Source organism: Neophocaena asiaeorientalis, unplaced genomic scaffold (genome assembly GCF_003031525.2).
Source record: "Neophocaena asiaeorientalis asiaeorientalis breed wild unplaced genomic scaffold, Neophocaena_asiaeorientalis_V1.1 scaffold70, whole genome shotgun sequence".
Taxonomy (NCBI): Eukaryota; Metazoa; Chordata; class Mammalia; order Artiodactyla; family Phocoenidae; genus Neophocaena; species Neophocaena asiaeorientalis.
The window spans coordinates 803,926-823,007 of NW_020175410.1; the positions used below are offsets into that span (position 1 = coordinate 803,926).

At 37.1% G+C, this 19,082-nt stretch overlaps 1 protein-coding gene across 2 annotated transcripts in view; it reads left to right on the plus strand.

The window, feature by feature from the left end:
• Positions 1 to 19,082, plus strand: part of ANKMY2 (ankyrin repeat and MYND domain containing 2) — a 35,658-nt gene that overhangs the window by 13,686 nt on the left and 2,890 nt on the right. For both annotated transcript variants that reach the window (XM_024766989.1, XM_024766990.1), the window contains exons 4-9: positions 1,441 to 1,539; positions 8,231 to 8,391; positions 12,469 to 12,683; positions 13,478 to 13,613; positions 17,712 to 17,840; positions 18,879 to 19,008. In XM_024766989.1, the coding sequence (XP_024622757.1) occupies positions 1,441 to 1,539; positions 8,231 to 8,391; positions 12,469 to 12,683; positions 13,478 to 13,613; positions 17,712 to 17,840; positions 18,879 to 19,008 (870 nt within the window). The remainder of the gene's footprint in view (positions 1 to 1,440; positions 1,540 to 8,230; positions 8,392 to 12,468; positions 12,684 to 13,477; positions 13,614 to 17,711; positions 17,841 to 18,878; positions 19,009 to 19,082) is intronic.

Here is a 19,082-nt window from a genome sequence, read left to right on the forward strand (position 1 = left end):
AAGTAATATGAAAGCTTCTTTGTTGTTCTCTTGAGAGAATACCTGCTATGATAGGGCTATTTGCTTCAGTGACATTTAAGTACTAAATATGATGATCCATTTAGAAACTTACTCTGATTCATGTTGTTTATAATTTGCTGAATAAAGACAATTGGGAAATATCTAAAATTAAGTGGAATTATCTGTCCTTGTTACAGTTTTTTAAGAAAATAAATATGTAACTTAATATTACCATGCTTTAAAAGCAGTAATCTGTATTTTTATAAACCAGGGGGAAAAAAAGCATTTCTAAACATAGTATAAAATATAGAATTCAAAAAGGGCAACATTGCCTAATTTGATTACATAAAATCTTAAAACATTTCCATATATAGAAAATACCATACAGTTAAAATATAAATTAAAAAATTAAGGAAAATAGTTATCACTATTTCTAAAAGGGTTGTATCATTATATATGAAGAGTTCTTATAAATCAGTTAGAAAACAAATACTACAGTAGGAAATTAGACAGAAAATTGAACAGAGAACAAAAGAAATACAACTGGCTAATACGCTTAAAACGCTCTCAAAGATCTGCAGATTAGAACAACAAATGATAACCTTTCACTTAAACATATTGGCGAAGGTTAAGGAGGAATGATGATGCCCAGTCTTGGCACAGGAACTTTTGTGCACTGTTTTGGGGAGTGTACATCAGCCCAACCTTGCTGGAAGGCAGCCTGGTAAAATGCATTTAAAATATGCATAACCTCTGATCCTACAGTGTTTTCCAGGAACTGTTCCTAAGGAAATCATAGTTCAAGCCTGCAAAAAGTAATGGGAAATGCTGTCCACTGAGTATAGTTTATAATAGCAGATTATCTGTAAGGATTCCTTTAGTGAAAGAACACAAACAGAATCACTGTGAATGTGTAGATAGGACAAAGTATAAAAAGATCGATCCTCAACTGTCAGTAGTTATCTCAGTAGTTATCTCTGAGCTGAGAAAGACCAGCTCAGGCCTACAGTAGCCTGTAGGTGTGAAGGATGGGATGAGTTAGTAGACATTAAGGGGAGACTTTTAGTCATTTTATTTTTTCTGTCTTTGTTTTTTATTTTTTGTTTTGACTTTATACTAAGCATTATTCTTTTTTTTAATACTAAGTATTATCATAGGAAAAACATACTTTGTCTTGTTAAAAAAAAAAAGTTATATTCAATTCCATACCATTTTTGTATTGCTTGATGTGTTTTCTAGAAAATAAGGTTAATTTCTATGCAGGTTCTATAGCATTTTACTTTTTGCTATAGTTATGATTTATATTTTGGAAAAAATGAAAATATCCACAAAATAGAAACCTAAAGCTCAGCAGGAAAAAAAGGGTACAGATTATTTAAAAGGGAATATTTGAATTGTGCAGTCCTTAATTTTAACAAGTATGTTTCTTTTTAACTCTAGGTAATAAAGACATCACGTGGGTAATGTTGGAAGCTGGTGCCGAGACAGATGTTGTCAACTCTGTAGGAAGAACAGCAGCTCAGATGGCAGCCTTTGTGGGTGAGTTTTTATGGCAGTTTTACATTAGCTTATACCCAGAGTTTCCCCCATGGAAAAAAATACCACTTTGCTTCTCAGAGTGTAAATACTGTCATGTTTATTTTTCTTTCTTTTTTTTTTTTTTTTATAACAGCCATGTAAATGACCTTGTCTCCCTTTCACTTTTTTTTTTCTTAATTTTATTTATTTATGGCTGTGTTGGGTCTTCGTTTCTGTGCGAGGGCTTTCTCTAGTTGCGGCAAGTGGGGGCCACTCTTCATCGCGGTGCGTGGGCCTCTCACTATCGCGGTCTCTCTTGTTGCGGAGCACAGGCTCCAGATGAGCAGTCTCAGTAATTGTGGCTCATGGGCCCAGTTGCTCCGTGGCATGTGGGATCTTCCCAGACCAGGGCTCGAACCCGTGTCCCCTGCATTGGCAGGCAGATTCTCAACCACTGTGCCACCAGGGAAGCCCTGTCATGTTTATTTTTAAAAAAGCAAATGTTTACAGTTTTGTCTAACTTAATGAAACACCTAATGACACTTTGGATAACATGAACAAGCTATTTTGAATCTCCACTCTGAAATACAGAGTGTGGTGAGGCCTTTTTGTTGCAGTCAAATGCCTGAATGAGAATATTTTACTCCTCTAAGGAAGTAGTTTAACCTAATGTTTAAGAACAGGAACTGTGGAGTCAGCGATCCTGGGTTGAAATTCTGGCTGTACCACTTAACAGCAAGTTACTTAATGATTCTGATCTTCAGTTTCCCCATTGCAAAAATGTTTACATGGTTATTGAAAGGATTAAATGAGATGAGAGACCGAAAGAGCTTTACATGTAGCTCTCAATAAATGCCATCAGTTATTGCTGTTTATAATAATTACAACAATGATTAGGAAGGAGCATTAATGATAATACAATATACAGCTGTTTCATTATCATCCTCATCAACCACAAACATTTATTGCGTGTGCCCAATATTTCTTGGTGTGTTAATCCTGTTACTTGATATAATATAGGGGGTTTAGAAGAGAGTGGGAATGAATATTTGATGTTTGGTATTTTGGCCCCAATGAGTTGGCAGTTAGAAGAGTCCATTGATAGAAAAGCAATGATAGAAATATCTGATTTATTGGGAATGTAGTAAGTAGCTCAGTGAGGCCTAATAGTTCATTAAACAGATACTTAACATTCACAACCTGTAGACCAAGCATCACTCTAGATGCTTTGGTGAATAAGACAGAGGGTGTTCCTCCATTCATGGCACTAAGAGGATAAAGGCAATGACTGTGTGAAAATGTATTCCAATGGGTGACTTAAGGGTTCCATAAAATACGTCAAAGAGAGGGATCTTCTCTCCCATTCCAAGGGAATTTCAAGAGAGAAATTACATGTAAGCTAAGGTACAGTGGGAATTAGTCAGATATGGGGGACAGTAACTGTATATGGTGTTAAATTTTATTATTATATTACTTAAAACTACTAATAGTAAGTACTGTTGATTAAGTCAAAACAGTCACTGAGTCACTTTATGACAGCTCTTTAAGAACAAATATTCTTGTTTTATTTTACGTCAGTTCAGGAGGATTTGAAAAAGGTATGGCTTTGCTGTGCAAACTTCAGAGAAATATTTATCTCCCACAGTTAGGGGCTCCCCGGTTGCTACCACCTCAGCCCTCAGCTAATTTTGAGGGTGTCCGTTTAGTAAGAAAAAACACTAAACTAGGAATCATGAGACTCATATTTTAGTTCATATCTGCTCCTAATTAGTTACAAGATCACAGGCAAGTCCCTTCACCTCCAGATCCTCAGTTTTCTGATACGTACGAAGAAGCCAGGGAATTGGATGATCTGAAGTTCTCTTTAACTCTACAAGTTTTCCTTATGTCCACAATGTAATGAAATAGAGCTGAGATAGAGGTTAAGTAACTTTCCCCAGATCACAGGGCTGGAAGTGGAGGAGCCTGCACTTTCAACCATTAATACAATGCTTTTCTTTTTCTCTGTTTTCTTAATACTATCAATACTACGTTAATAAAAATCTAATGTACGCCTGTCCACAATTCCATCCTAAAGTGAGGGTAATGCTTTCATTCCATTTTAACCTATTTAGACTAATTTCATAGACAGAAAATTACATTGTACCCTTTCAAGTTGACATTATATTTTCCTTATAGTTAGTCTTATTAAAAACTCATTCTCCCACTTTCATTCCCCTCAAGCAGATCAATATGTATACATACGTACTCACACACGTGCAAGATTTTTTCATCTTTTAAAAATAAGGGGGCTTCCCTGGTGGCGCAGTGGTTGAGAGTCCGCCTGCCGATGCAGGGGACACGGGTTCGTGCCCCGGTGTGGGAGGATCCCACATGCCGCGGAGCGGCTGGGCCCGTGAGCCATGGCCACTGAGCCTGCGCGTCCGGAGCCTGTTGCTCCGCAACGGGAGAGGCCACAACAGTGAGAGGCCCGCGTACCGCAAAAAAAAAAAAAAAAAATAAGGTCATACAAATATATTCCTTGCAACTTGTTTTCCTCACTTACCAGTACACCATGGAAGTCCCTCCCGTCTCACTCAGTATGTGACTGTTTGTGTGTGTGTGTGTGTTTCCTTAATGTGATTGGCCTGGTCTTGTTAGAGTAAATTTTCTTTCTCCTTTTATTAACTTGAAAGATCAAGAATGCTTTTATATTCTACCAGTGCGTACTCTCCTCTTCACAATGCTCCCAGTTAAACCCATATTTCTCAGTTACTATCTAGAAACAAGAGCAAAACTATACCCTGTGCCCTACCCTTAAGGTTTTGCATTTGCCCATTTAGCAACCCCAACAAGATGAAATCCTTATAACTCATTTATTTCTCCACATTCTCTGTGTTTGCCTTGTCAGGCAACAGGCCTTTCCTTTCCTCCTCCACCACTACGACTAGCTGTGGACTTGCCTGAGAAAGTCTAGAATGTTTGGGCCAATATGTCATTAGAGTGTCATTCATGGTGTGTTCTTTCTGCTTCAGCAGTCCTCATTATCTACAGTATAATTTCTCCATCGTGCTGTCTCCACCCATTGGAATTAACTAACTCTGCTGCCAAGGGCTCTTGTTCTTCACTCTCTCCTCTCTTTTCTCGTTGCTGCATCTTGAGATCTCTGTTCTCATTTAGGTTTTGGTTACAGGACATTCTCAGATGGTACGTAGGTTGTATATTGTTTGAAACCCATCATAACCAAAACTCTCTTTTTCTCTGAAATGCGAGTCATATGTTGGCTAGTTTCATGATTCTTATATCACTGTTCTATTCTCTCAATCATATGTAGAAGTTACTCCACAGTTTTCTAAATCCTGGTTTTGTAAGTGAGAATGTGATTTATTTTTCTTTGTCAACTTTTCATTTCTTAGTCTGGAACTGTATTTCAATTTCAGTTTATCCCTGAAAGTAAAAAATTTTACTAGCATGTGTCTGGTTGTGTGTATGTTCTCATTAATCCTGCCACGGGCTGACTCAGTGAGCCCATTCAGTCTAGAAGACTCAAGTCCAGTGATAGTAATAATGGCGCAAAATGATGCACTGGTCCCCACCCAGCCCCCACCCCCAGCATTCATTTTCTATATTAATAGTACTATTTTATTTGTAGGTATTCACAATTCATAAATTAAAAACTCATAAAACTAAATATTTAATAATTTCAATTTTAAAATTTAAATATAAATTAAAAATTTATAAAGATAAACTTTAAATATATATGTATATAACTCTAATATAAATTATTGGCAGATTTTTAAAAATAAAATATCAAAATTACCTAAATACTACCTAAAATGAGAAAGATTAATGTTGGAAAAAAGTAAAGTAATATTATTTTTTTCCTTCTCACAAAGGTGTAATTTTAACAAACCTCTAGTCCTACGACAGTGTCATTGTTAGGTAGCCAGTATTTTATGTACAAATATTTCCAACTGCTAACAAGGCTTTTTCTGAGTATACTAGTTGGGGGACTGATGAGAAGATGTAGTTACAAGCTAAGTCTATATTTTCCTCTGATTCCTTTACCTTCAAATATTCCTATGACTATTTTGATAGTTAGAAGCTATTTTAATTTTTATTTTAATTTTTTAAAATTTATTTATTTATTTATTTTTGGTTGCGTTGGGTCTCCGTTGCTGCACACAGACTGTCTCTAGTTGTGGTGAGCGGGGGCTACTCTTCATTGTGGTGCACGGCCTTCTCACTACGGTGGCCTCTCATTGCAGAGCATGGGTTCTAGGCGTGCAGGCTTCAGTAGTTGTGGCACGTGTGCTCAGTAGTTGTGGCTCGCGGGCTCTAGGGCACAGCCTCAGTAGCTGTGGTGCACGCACTTAGTTGCTCCGCAGCATGTTGGATCTTCCCAGACCAGGACCCGAACCCGAGTCCCCTGCATTGGTAGGTGGATTCTTAAGCACTGCATCACCAGGGAAGTCTCTAGAAGCTATTTTAGAGCACCATTTTTTTTTTTAAAACAGGAACCTCTATCTTTTTATTGAAGCTGGATGTGTTTTAGAAAGCAGTGCAATTTGTCTTCACCTTCTTAATTTCTTCATGTACAGTTGTAAATTCCTGCACACCATTCTCTCTGTTACTTTTGGTGCTGTCATGTTTACATCCTACTTGTAGTATATTTGCTTGATTGTCATTTTTCTCCCTTCTTGAAGATTATGTAGGTAGAAATGATCATTTTCTAAACAGAACACTTCATATTTTTAATATTTCCTGTTACTGTTTGACTTCTCCTCAAGATATATACAATGGAGATTTCTGGTTTTAAAAAAAGAAAAGAAAGAGAAACTGGTGTTTCAGCATTTAAGAATAACATCAAATACCAAAAATGATACTGTGATCACTACTAAAATTTCCCTTCATATCATGGATGTGTTCTTTTATCATTTGTTTAATTATTAATTCTCCATCCATTTCTTTGTTTTCCTGGATCTGTTTTTCAGCTCATCGCTTCCATAATGATTTCTATATCCTAGTTTTTCTCTGTTTTGAGATATTTCATCCCCTTCATCTTCTACATTACTATTTTAGTTCTCGGTAGTAACCAGGATTACCTCTTTCAGTTTGTCTATTAACTTTTAAAAATGGAATCTTTCTGTGGTCCGTGAAAGTCTCTTTACATACTGTAGTTGATCTGCTTAATTTTTCTTCTTTGGTGGTTGTGATTATGGTTTGGTTGTGGTGTGGTTGTAGTTGTAAGAACATGTTCCGCGGAAGAAGCCCTTTGCTGGAGGCATTGCAGAGTCTTTCGAGATTGGATCCCCTTTGGTCTGCATCTCCTAGGCAGTCAGGTAAAGCCGACAGCGTCGTGGAGCAGTGAAGGGAAGTGCCATCTCTCTATACCTGTGGTCTTAGGGTCAACAAACCACGAGATATTTTGTCCTCTGCTGAGACACAGCGGGAAGCCGGTCCACTCTTGAGTTCTCCTTGAACTCTCAGGCAGGCTGAGCCCTTGGCCAACCTCAAGGGTCCACCTGGCCCACAATGCAATCCCCCCACAGGTCACCTGTTGTTGGCAGGATCGAGCAGATGCTCCCTGGACTGTGTACAAGTGGGCAGGGGACACAAGGGCCACCCAGGGTGGACCCCTCTCTGGGAGCCCCGGCTTCTGGGCCGGCTCCCCAGGACTCTCCGCCGCTGGTCCCTCAGCCCTCATCAGGCAGAGCGGAGGAAGAAGTCTGTCCTCCGGAGATTCTGGAAGAGCCTGCACCTGCAAATGTGCCCTGCAGGCACAGCCTGCTTGCCCAGAGTGGCCACTTTCTTGCTCCAGAGAAGTAGTGGAGAGGGAGCCAGGGAGGGGGAGGCAGCAGAAAAACACAGGCCACCAGCTTCGCCAGGGAAGGTTTTGCTTTCCTAGAACAATTTATACCTCTGGAGATGGCTTAGAGAAGTGGCACAGGGATCTATGAGGAGCCGTAATGTGGATTCCAAGCTTACCGGGGCAAAAGCTTTTTCTCTAATTCATTTCACAAAGAGGCCAAGTTTTTCTCAAATTCAAGGGGGGAAGAGATTAGCTTTACAATATGAACAGTAATTATTATGATAATAACTTTATACAGAATAAATTTAAATTCTCTGTAAAGAAAGCCAGATGTGATTAGGGAAGAATGAATATCATTTGTGTAGGGGTGGAAGAAGAGACATTTAAATTACAAGCAACTTTTATTAAACATTTAGGGTCAATTTTAAGTTGAACGTTGCTTTTTTGTTGTTGTTATCCACATAATCTTCTCATGTATTGTGAATTCTGTGTCTTTAAAAGGAGATTATTTCTTGGGCTTCCCTGGGGGCGCAGTGGTTGAGAGTCCGCCTGCCGATGCAGGGGACTAGGGTTGGTGCCCCTATCCGGGAAGATCCCACATGCCGCGGAGCGGCTGGGCCCGTGAGCCATAGCCACTGAGCCTGCGCTTCCGGACCCTGTGCTCTGCAACGGGAGAGGCCACGGCAGTGAGAGGCCCGCGTACCGCAAAAAAAAAAAAAAGATTATTTCTTGATCACAAAGCATGCTTATAGATGTTCCCCAGAACATTTTACCTCTCCTCCTCCCCCTGTACTCTCCTTTCCTACAAATTGAAGATGTTGATGCATGTTTACTTCAGAAAACAGAGTAACATAATAAAAAAATGGAAAATGTCTTATTTTGAATAATGAAATTATATATTTCCTATTTTTCTATTAAAAGGTCAACATGATTGTGTGACTATAATCAACAATTTCTTTCCTCGAGAGAAACTGGATTATTACACTAAACCACAGGGACTGGATAAAGAGCCGAGGCTGCCCCCGAAGTTGGCAAGCCCCCTGCACAAAATTATCACCACAACAAATCTGCATCCTGTCAAGGTACTGTAACGTCTACTGTATTTGCTTTCTATTCAAATATTGCTTCAGAATTTAAACGGCTCTTAGTACATAGGATCATAATTGTCTTGGGCTGCTTTTTGCTGATGTAAAGCTTGTGATAGACTCTCTTGTTCACTTGATACAGTGAAGGAGTGCTGTCGTTTGAAACCTAGAAGAGAGTGAGGGACACAGCCTAGAGCAAGAGGAAAAGCTAGGCAGAGAGATGGGTTCAGCCGAAGCCTAGCTTCCACCTCATCTCACAGTGAGCTCTGGATCATTAATGGCTCCAGAGAGGCAAGGGAGCCAGGCTTTCATATGTCAGTCTGTAATTGGCTGAGGTCTGTCCCCAGAGGGAAAGGACAGCTTCCCAGATAGTGACAAGTGAGGTGGCTGTCTTTGGATGAAGAAAGTTCCCTGAGGAAGGAGGCAGCTCGAAGCCCACAGCAGCCAACAATCCAGCAGCAGGGACCTGGTACACAGGCCTGGTAAAGAGAATCTGGGTGGGGAACCAACAGCATCTACTACGCTAATTATCCTTCCAGGAAATGTTCTGAAATGTAACAATGAACACACTTTTTTTTTCATGCAGGTAGGTATTTGATGCATTTAAGTGATACACTTCTTCGAGTAAATAGTCAAATCACACAGATTTTCAAACTCAGTAGACCAACCCGGAAGTTCAAATGGCTTAACTGGGAAACTTCAAGGGCTATTGTGAACTATTTCCACTGCTATTTTCTTCATGTTTTATATATGACCTTTGTGTTTATTTATAAACTGATTGTTTTTTTTAAATTGATCCAAATTAATATTATTTTTTCAGTGAGTCATCACATAAAACTCCATGTGTGCAACAATGATGCTGTCCTTTTTCAAACTTCAATGTCTACCGTATGTCTTCATTCATAATGTATAGATTTGATAGTAATTCAGAGCTGTTTGGTGAGCAAGACAGTATGTTGGGTCAAAAATTGAAGTTTTCCCTTAATACAAAGTGTTAATGTAGTGAAATAGACTTCCTTTGTCTGTTACAGAAGAATCTGGAATATACTTATTGTCATTAAAGTAAGTGGACAACTCTCATAAAGTAACTCTTTTGAAAACTAACACTCAAGTTCCAAATTGTGTATAATCTTATTACTTTATTGCTACATCCCTTTGCCTATGGTCTTTGAAGCTCGAGGAACAAACAAATCAAAAAATACCTTTCATGTGGTCCTTCACCCAAATTAATTTTCTGGACCATCTAGAGAGATGACAGACTAGCACATCCTTTCTCATACAACAGACAAGTGGTATCTATTCTGTTTTTATTTTTCAAAACTCAAATGTTTTACTTAACATTCTGAAAGAACCGCCTGAGGCAACACTGATGACCCTAATCGGGCAAAAAGGAAATTCAGTCATGAATCAGGTGTTTGTGTTTCTAGTGGAGATTTTATAGGACTTAGAATTTAACCTCTAAAAAATATTTAGCCTCTTCTGTTTCAGTCTTTCTTTCCCTCCCAACACACACAGGAAAGACAGAACTCCTGTAAACAGTGACTCCCTCTCCGTGGCACTTCTTCTATTAGGAGTGGAGCAAGCTGGAGTGGGAAGACAGGATTTTTCCCAGGGATACAGTATTTCTCAATGTAGAGAATGTGTGTGGTTTTACAAGGCCCTTGTCATTCCCCCTCTAGCCTAAGCATTACAGAATATTCTGGGTATGATTGATTTGAAGAAGTTTCCTGTATGTATCTGATTCACTGTGTCTTATATCTGTGTCCACCCTTTGAGATTGCAGTAATCTCAATTATTGTGATAATTGAGTCTATGGAGTAATTTTTGATGTTTGCACAGAACCTAGTTTCTCAGGGTTAAATATCCTAAGAATTACTGTACCTCCAATTACCTTTAAAGGCACATATTTTGAGTAAATTTGATTAGGGGTATATTTATACAGACAAATTTTAAAGGTATATAAACTAAAATAGCCTACATTGTATTTTTTAGAGCACTTGGTCTTATAAGAGAGACTATTCTATGATTATAGTACCTTCCTTCAGACCACACCTTGCTTTTTGTATGTATAAATAGTCTATTCACTTGAAAACCTTTCTTTTATCCATACTTTAGATAAAAGCTGCCCAGTTGCTTTTGTGGTGGCCCGTTTTCATTGCTTTACCCCTTTTCAAGCTGGCACAGGTCTTCATAGGGCTTATTATAAAAAAGTAACTAATAGCCACTCTACCAAATCAAAGACCTTTTAAAATAAGCACAGCACAACACTCGATCCAACAGTGCACCTTTTTGCTGCATTGTACCTAACACAGATACATTTGCATGGAGGTTAAGTGGCTGCTATAGCAATAAGGATGTTTGCTTTCAACAGGGACTTGGGGAATTGTGCTAATGCCCAGAATACAGAGATTATAATGGAGAAAAACAGAGTCACAGGAAAAATGACAATAGAGTTTAGCAGAGTCTGTAAGTGATTAGGAAACATGTGTGCAAGTGATCCTATCTTTTGATTAACATGATTTTTAAGCCCAGAATTTATTTATTCCTCTTCAGTAATTAATGATTCCCTTTATAATAAATATATTATTTTATAATGCTGCAGAGATTAAAGGAAGGAAACTAATTCAAATATTATTATTTTGTGTGCAGCTGTGTAAATGCTTCAGTGAGCTCACTGTTGAGCTGTGGGTATATATCATTTTTTATTGTGTGTACTGCTGTATATTATAAAATAATGTCTTAAACAAAAAAAATCAATCATTAATCTGGGTTCTATTTGGGATTTTTTAAAGAATTCTTACATGTAAGTTTAGATCCTATCCTTTGATTACAAATGCTGTATACAAAATATTGAGCAAACAGCTTCAATTGATTGCAGTTGACAGCAGAAATATAAACAGGTAATTAATGATATATATTACGGTAGGGAAAGTTTTCAGCAAACTTTTTGTTACCAATAAGGATTCTGATTATACTTATTTCATGAAGTCTAATAATTTGTTATTGAGTGCTATATTTTAAGTAAAATACTAGGTTATATATCAATTTAGTAGTGTCAAAAATAAGTAAAAAATCTTAATTTAACAAGAACATTTAATATATGTTAAATTTTCAAGTAGGAAGCTCAGCATGGAAGTTTTACTTAAGTTAACAAATTATCTTCATGTCTAAAGAAAAGGATCTAATTCATGAAATCTGCCACCTGTTGTTTCCTAAGATTACCTGGGACAGGTATTTAGCTGTAACACGTAAGTTAACAAATACTGAATGAACTTCTGCTCTGAGAATACAACTGTGCCTATGTTACACACGTTTACATTACTGTATCTCACTATGGATTTTTACAGCTGTCCTATGAAAGCCTACCACAACCAATAAAGAAAAAATAAATACTCCTTATTACACTAAATTTGGGCTTAATCTGGGCATATATGGGAAGTGTGGGACTCATAATGCATCAGATTGGATAACTCTCTTAGAATCCCTTTTTAAAGCTATTTTTGCTTTCCGCTTTGACCTATTCGCATTGGTGATTAGAAGCATATTAGGAAAATTTCCAAAGAGAAATGTAGTCAATCAGTAAGTAATACACCTTTTATTTTTAGACTTCTTGTCAGTAAAATTCTTCATTTCCTTATAATTAACAAGAATGAATGAGAATTGTGGTTTTCCTAGCCATGAAATCCTAACAGTAATGTTAACTAAAAGTAGTGATTGCTCTGTTAGTTGATTCTATATATAAAAGGTGTACAAATATGCCATGCTTATCTTTAGTGAAAGTGCTTTTAACAGAGATAGTGAAACCATGATTCCTACTGGCCAACTAATACCCTAGTTTAGCTGGATGGCAAATCACTCGATAACTGATACACAGAATTCAAGAGATTCCATAATGTCAGGGTCCTTCTGTATTAGTTTTACAACTTGATCAGTGGCAATCTGCATTCTAATTTAAATTAACACAGTAAATATGTGACCATAAGAAAGACTTTATTTGGTAATCAAAACTGACTGCCTAATTTGCACATGGAAAATCTCTCAATGAATTTCTAAGCTCACTGGGATTTCTTCTAGATTGTGATGCTTATAAATGAGAATCCTCTGCTGGCAGAAGCAGCAGCTCTGAATAAATGCTACAAGGTGATGGATTTGATTTGTGAGAAATGTATGAAGCAAAGAGACATGAATGAAGTACTGGCTATGAAAATGCATTACATCAGCTGTATCTTTCAGAAATGTATTAACTTCTTAAAAGACGGAGAGAATAAATTGGACACTCTGATCAAAAGGTACTGTTTTTTCCCATGTCAATGTATAAAGTACACTCAAATGAATAATGTTCCATTATATGAGATCTCATTATGGATTTAAAAATTAAACATTTTAGCAGCAGATGTTAATGTTGAGATCACATTTCATCTGTAAGAAACAAGGGGCACTCATAACTAAATTGATTATTCCATTCTATACTCTTTACAACAGTGCTTTTGTTATCCCCGATTATAGGTGAGAAATCTGAAGTTTGGAGATGTTAAATATCATGTGTAAAATCATACAGCTAGAAAGCAGCCCAAGTCCAGATTTGAGGATAGGAGTGCTTATGCCATAATTGCTGCTCTGGATTCACAGCGGCGCTCAATGTATCTCTGTTTCTGTACCCGGGAGAGCTGTGTGTTACCCTTGTTCTCTGATCCCTGGGGGTCAAATTCTCCGATAGTTTTACTAAGAAAAGAGAACTAAGTCAGAAGGGTGTGACTCAATGAGAGTTTTCATTCTTTGTACAAATAATTGACATGGTAATAAGTAACTAGCTAATCTGATAACAGTGTTTAGTATGTTTTACGTCAGGGGTTACTTTTATAAATACATCTCTGAGCCCCTAAACCTGATAAGGCCTAGCCTAATGTGCAGGTAGAGCAGCAATCTGAATTGAGTCTATCCTCATGATGTGAAGACCCAATGAAAATCTTACGCAGCAAAGAAGAAACTACTCAAAGTTCATGGGTTCAGCTGGGAGGAAATGCTTAGTAATTCAACTCCTTTAAAAAGTAACTCTAGTTACTTTTTAAAAAATATCTTTCAGCTTGTTAAAAGGCCGACCTTCTGATGGCTTTCCAATATATCAAGAAAAGATCATTAGAGAAAGTATCAGAAAATTTCCTTACTGTGAAGCTACACTCCTCCAGCAGCTGGTGCGAAGCATTGCTCCTGTTGAAATTGTAAGGCTCTTCGCAACTAAGTTAACTCTATCAGTAAGACCTAATCACCGTATTTTGTACAATTAAAGTCATGTTCTCTTTAGCATTACTTATTTATTTAATAAAGACTTAATTCTTTATTATTTTAGAAAAATTTCAGAAGTGAACATGGAGATAGGTTTGCCTGTTAACACTGTTTCTGTTTATCCATTTCCCCTCTCTCAATCCTCTTCTTCCATTTATATGGTTCATGGTTTAATAAACAGTATATCCTTATGTCAGAATATAGATAGTTACAGTGGATACGTACATTTTTAATGCCTCTGTGAAACCTTAACGGTGGGTACACATCCACTATGTAATACAGATCCACACTTGTTCAGGTGTAGTGTGTGAAAAACCAGTACAAAATCCCATACTAGATGAAAGTAAGAACTGAATGTCTGCTTTGATGGTTTCCTGTCAGGGGATGTGAGAGGATAAGTCATGAGAAGGCTCATTGTGTGTCCTGCTAAACAATCTCAAAGGATGTCCATGCTTCTTATGTTCTACCTTAATACCTCTGATTTAATAAATTTTCCATAGGTTAAAAAAAAAATCTATTTATACTTGACAGTTACGGGAAGTAAATTTTAACTTTATTATCTATCCTTTAAATTATTTACTGCCCTTTTGTCATATATTTATTTAAGTAGTATGAAAGACACTCCCTGCCTTCCCTATTTTGAATAGCTTTCAGTTTACCTTATCTACACCAGTTATGCTTTATGCATTTCAACCAAATCCTTTATCAGCCTTTGTCTACTAGGCAAGAAACTGATCCTGACACTATTCCCATGCCTGGTTTCCTCCCTCCATCTGGCAATGTTGGTTCTTCTCTGCCTTCTCTAGGCTGTTATATCATTCTCAGTCTGAAAAATCAGGACTAAAAATGGGTTCCAGGTGTTCCTTTATACATTGACTTAACCGACTCAGAACCATGGAAGAAGAAAGACCTAAGCAGACAAGATGATCTCATGAAGTTCATGCACTGATTTATTCCTGAGAGCTCTCCATGATTTCACATAGAGATTCTTTCCCCTTGCTCTTTAATATGCTTGGCTATTTGGTGTTTAAGCTTTTGGAAGATTAAAGTTAGCAAATTATGAGGGTGGTGTATCAATTATGAATGTGTTTTGGCTGTGCATATCAAACTCCAGCCAACTATGAATTAAATAGATAAGGGTTTATTTATTCTCAAATGCTCAGAAGCCCAAAGGTAGGCAGACCAGATCTGGTACAGTAGCTCAGAAGTGGACTGGGGACCCAAACACCTTCCTATTTTTCCACCTGATATTCTTTAGCCATACAGATTATCATACACATGCTTATGACCTCAGAGTTGCAAGGCATCTCATGCTCTTCCTCCAAGCTCACATTCCTGTCCTAGGCAGACAAGCAAAGGAAATTGGTCTGTAGCTGGAAAACATAAGCTCTCCCTGAAACGCATGCTGACCTGTGCTCTTAGTGGCACAGGTGGAAGTGAGTATTTTGGAGAAATGGGTATTCTGGGGAAAGGCTTTTGGCTGGTCTAAACACTGCTGCTCTGACAAAATTATGTTTCTGTTAGTAAGGAGTTGGGGGAATGGCTATCAGAGAAGCAATTAACAGTGGCTGCTGTGGGATATTTCCAGTACTAACAAGTGTAGCTGACATTGTACCTTCAAGGGAGAAAACAGAAAAACTAAAAATAGCAGCCTGGAGTATTTTTTAAAAAGACAGAGCAGGTCAGCGTAAGGCTCAACAATCCATTTTAACCCTGTATCATAAAATAATGTAGTTAGAGTGTATGGTGTGTGATTGATATTTATCCTAGTGATCTGAGCCATCAATAAAAAGATAGTATTTATTTAATGCAATTTAGAAAAATTTCTCTCTTTAAACATTTTTGTTCTTTAAGAGTTACATATTCTGCTCTCCGGAAAACTTTATTTATCTGCAATGCTTGTGGTTGTGAGTGTCCCAGATAGCCACTGTTTACTGCCTAATGGCTTCCGGTATCCTGCAAGTTCAAAAGCCTCTGAAGCAGTGTTAAGCTTGTCCCGTGACATGGTGGTTCTCATGGCTGGCTGCCACGAGGGTCCTCTATAGTACTTTCTGACAGTGCTGATGCCTGGGCCCTCACGGAGGGGTTTTGATTCCCTCTGCCTACTGTGGAACTCTGGCTTCCACCTGTGACAGAATTCAGCAGGAAGTGTGAGGCATGGCTACACTTAAGAAATGCTGCTCCAGCATTGTAACAGATGATAACTGTTAAAGATATTTTGCTTTCTCAATTGACAGTGTGTATTTCAACATCTGGAAGGCTAGCTAATGTCTCTGATTTTATAGGATACATTGAATAAAGCATCCTGTTCGTTTTTAGGCTGAATATCTTCTATAGGTAGAGCTCTGGTGCCTAAACAGATTCTTATTTAACAAAGTAGATGACAAGATTTTGCACAGCAAGAAAGAATTCTTGTCATTCAACTGTGACAAGAAAGATTTCATGTGGTTACTCTACTGTACCGTCAATTTTTTTCTGACGCAATAGTTCACATTAACAGCCATACTTCTAGCAAAAAATCCTTTAGTTTTACCTCCGGTTACATCTGTGAGAATGTCATTGCTTTCTGACTCCCACAAAAGTCCTATTGTGGGGGAGATTTTGAACATGCCTCAGTCACTTTTACAAAAAAAAAAAAAAGTAATTGTAAAATCTGTTGAATATATCATACTCTGTGGGCCAGACTGTTGTCTGATCAAATACTCTACTTTTAAGGCAGAATAATTTTATAGATTAATAAGTGTTCATTGTAACATTTAAGTACCAGTAATTCTCAAACTTTTAGTATGTTTCAGAATTACCTGTAATAATGCAGGTACATGGACCACATCCTTAGAGATTCTAATTTAGAAAGTATAGATCAATCTGAATTTTTAACAAGTTCTCTTCTGAGCACAACTGCCATAGACATTCATTCCTTATAAAATTATTAACTTATATCTAGTATCTGAGGTTTTATTTCACTATTTTTTTCTCACTGTTATACTATCTTCATTCCAAAAGAGAATTCTCAGCCCTTGAATGTGAAAGGAAACTCAGTCATCATTTGTTTTCAGGAGGAGTAAGGCGGTTTTCAAAATGAGTACGGTGTAAAACAATGTTCCACGGTGGTATTTGTAAAGCTCTGTTGTGTACAACTGATAAGATAATATTAAAACAAATAAACTTAGGAAGAAAAGGCAAATGCAAATGAAAATTTAAATTATGAAAATTGGCAAAACTTTAGTTGGGAATAAAGAAGCAAATTGGAAAAACTCAGAAACAAGAACTGTTTTGAGTAGGTAAGACAGCTCGATACCCTGTAATTGCTCTAAATAGGTCTTAATAGTATTATGCTAGGCTGATAAACATTCAAATAGGTCTTAATAGCATTATCCCAGGCAGATAAATATTTGCCCTTATAATTTCCCATGTAAAAAAATTTCATAAATCCTCTTTAGCAAGCCATTCTGATTTTCAGTAGCCATATGATAATTTTCATATTTTTGGTCTTTCTTAATACCCTAATACAATCACATCTATGTCTTTTTAATTTTAAGAGTTTGGAAAATTTCAGTAATAAAGGTGATAATTTTTATTAGAATTGCAGACCAGCATCAAGTAAATAGTTTAAAGTCTTTAAAACACTTAAATTGCACTAAACATTTAAGAATTAAGATAAACATTTGTGATGTGCCCTATAAATTGTCCCTCAAAATATGTATATTGTCTTAATTCTCAGAAGGAAATTCCACTCTGAGCTCATTGTCATATATCTGAAATCTTTGTGTGCTTACTGAATAATCCTAATTGAAAAAATACTTTTATTCTAGAATAAGGCCACTTTTTTTTCTCTCTGAATATTTGGATACATGACTTACCTGCCATGTACTTTGTATACAAAAAGGCGTACTCAGAAAGGCATCTATCATTTTGTCATAGTCTGTGCAGTCTCTCACCTTAATAATTTTGTCTCTTGTTCTTGACATGTCTTCTCTGTAGTCTTTCAATGGTGATTTCAGAGGTTTTTTTCCTCCTCTTCTAACCCACTGTAGGGTTCTGATCCCACTGCATTCTCGGTACTTACCCAAGCCATCACTGGTCAGGTGGGTTTCGTGGATGTTGAATTTTGCACCACCTGTGGAGAAAAAGGAGCAAGTAAAAGATGCTCAGTGTGCAAAATGGTAAGAATGAAGTTCTTTTCAGTTCATTGACATCTGGTTTAGATTTCATCCAAATTGATAATTCAGTTTTAATATTCTGTAAATATAATAGTTGATGTCTGTTTTCTAATAAATTCTAATCCATTAGATATAAAGTATTGCATCTAATATTTTAAAATAGTTTTGGAAGAGAACTAGAGGATAAATGTTGTTCTATGCCCTCTCTACCTTCTGTCAAACTCCCAGGCTGCCCAACTTCTATGCTGACTATCCCCAAAAAGGAAAGAATATGAATGAATGAATCAATATAAGAAAACAAGAGAAAAATTATACATAGGGGACTGAGACTGGTGAAGATATGAGAACCTACAATGGAACAGTTCTAAATATGCAGTCTTAAATCTTCTGATGTTGACTTTAACTACAATCTCTTCATCAACTCTTCCTTGTAAAACTACAACTCCCTTCTGACTGTCACCAATCTTTAAGCTTTCTGGATTACTACCCACTTCTGTCAGAATTATCTTTATAAAGGGCATATCTGAATGGGTTCTTCTTCTCACATACAAATGTCACCCACATGCATGCGTCTATACATTCACTTTACCCTATAGATTATGTTAACTTCCTCTTGTTTTTTAAGGTTGAAATTCTTCAGCATATTCTTCTGTAACTTATCATATTCTGCTATAACCTACTTCTCCAGTTTCATTTCCTTTAATTACTTACTTCTCTCAGCCTCAGTTTCCTTATGTGTGAAATCGGGCTAGAGTTGTGAGAATTAAATGTGACCATCTATATTGATTAACTATTGCCACATGTAAAAACACTCTAAAATATTTTACTTAAAACAACAATCATTTATTTTTTCTCTCATGTCTGGGGTTGGCTGGGGCACTTGTGTTCCATGTGTTTCTCATCCTCCTTGGACCAGCAGGAGGTCCTTTAAAATAAAGCATAGAAAAGTTAACGTTTTTACAGCACAGTACTTGGTTGAATGTCATAATTGAAAAATTATGCGATTACACCTCTTGAAAATAAACGTACAATTGCCTTCAGGTAATATATTGCGATCAAACCTGCCAGAAAACACATTGGTTTGCACATAAGAAAATCTGTAAGAGTCTCAAGGACATTTATGAGAAGCAACAGTTGGAGGCTGCCAAAGAAAAGAGTGAAGAGGAGAAGCGTAAGTGTATAAAAACCAAGATCATACTGTTGGTCAGTGGGGAAAGGAAGGATCAATGATATTAACACAGGACA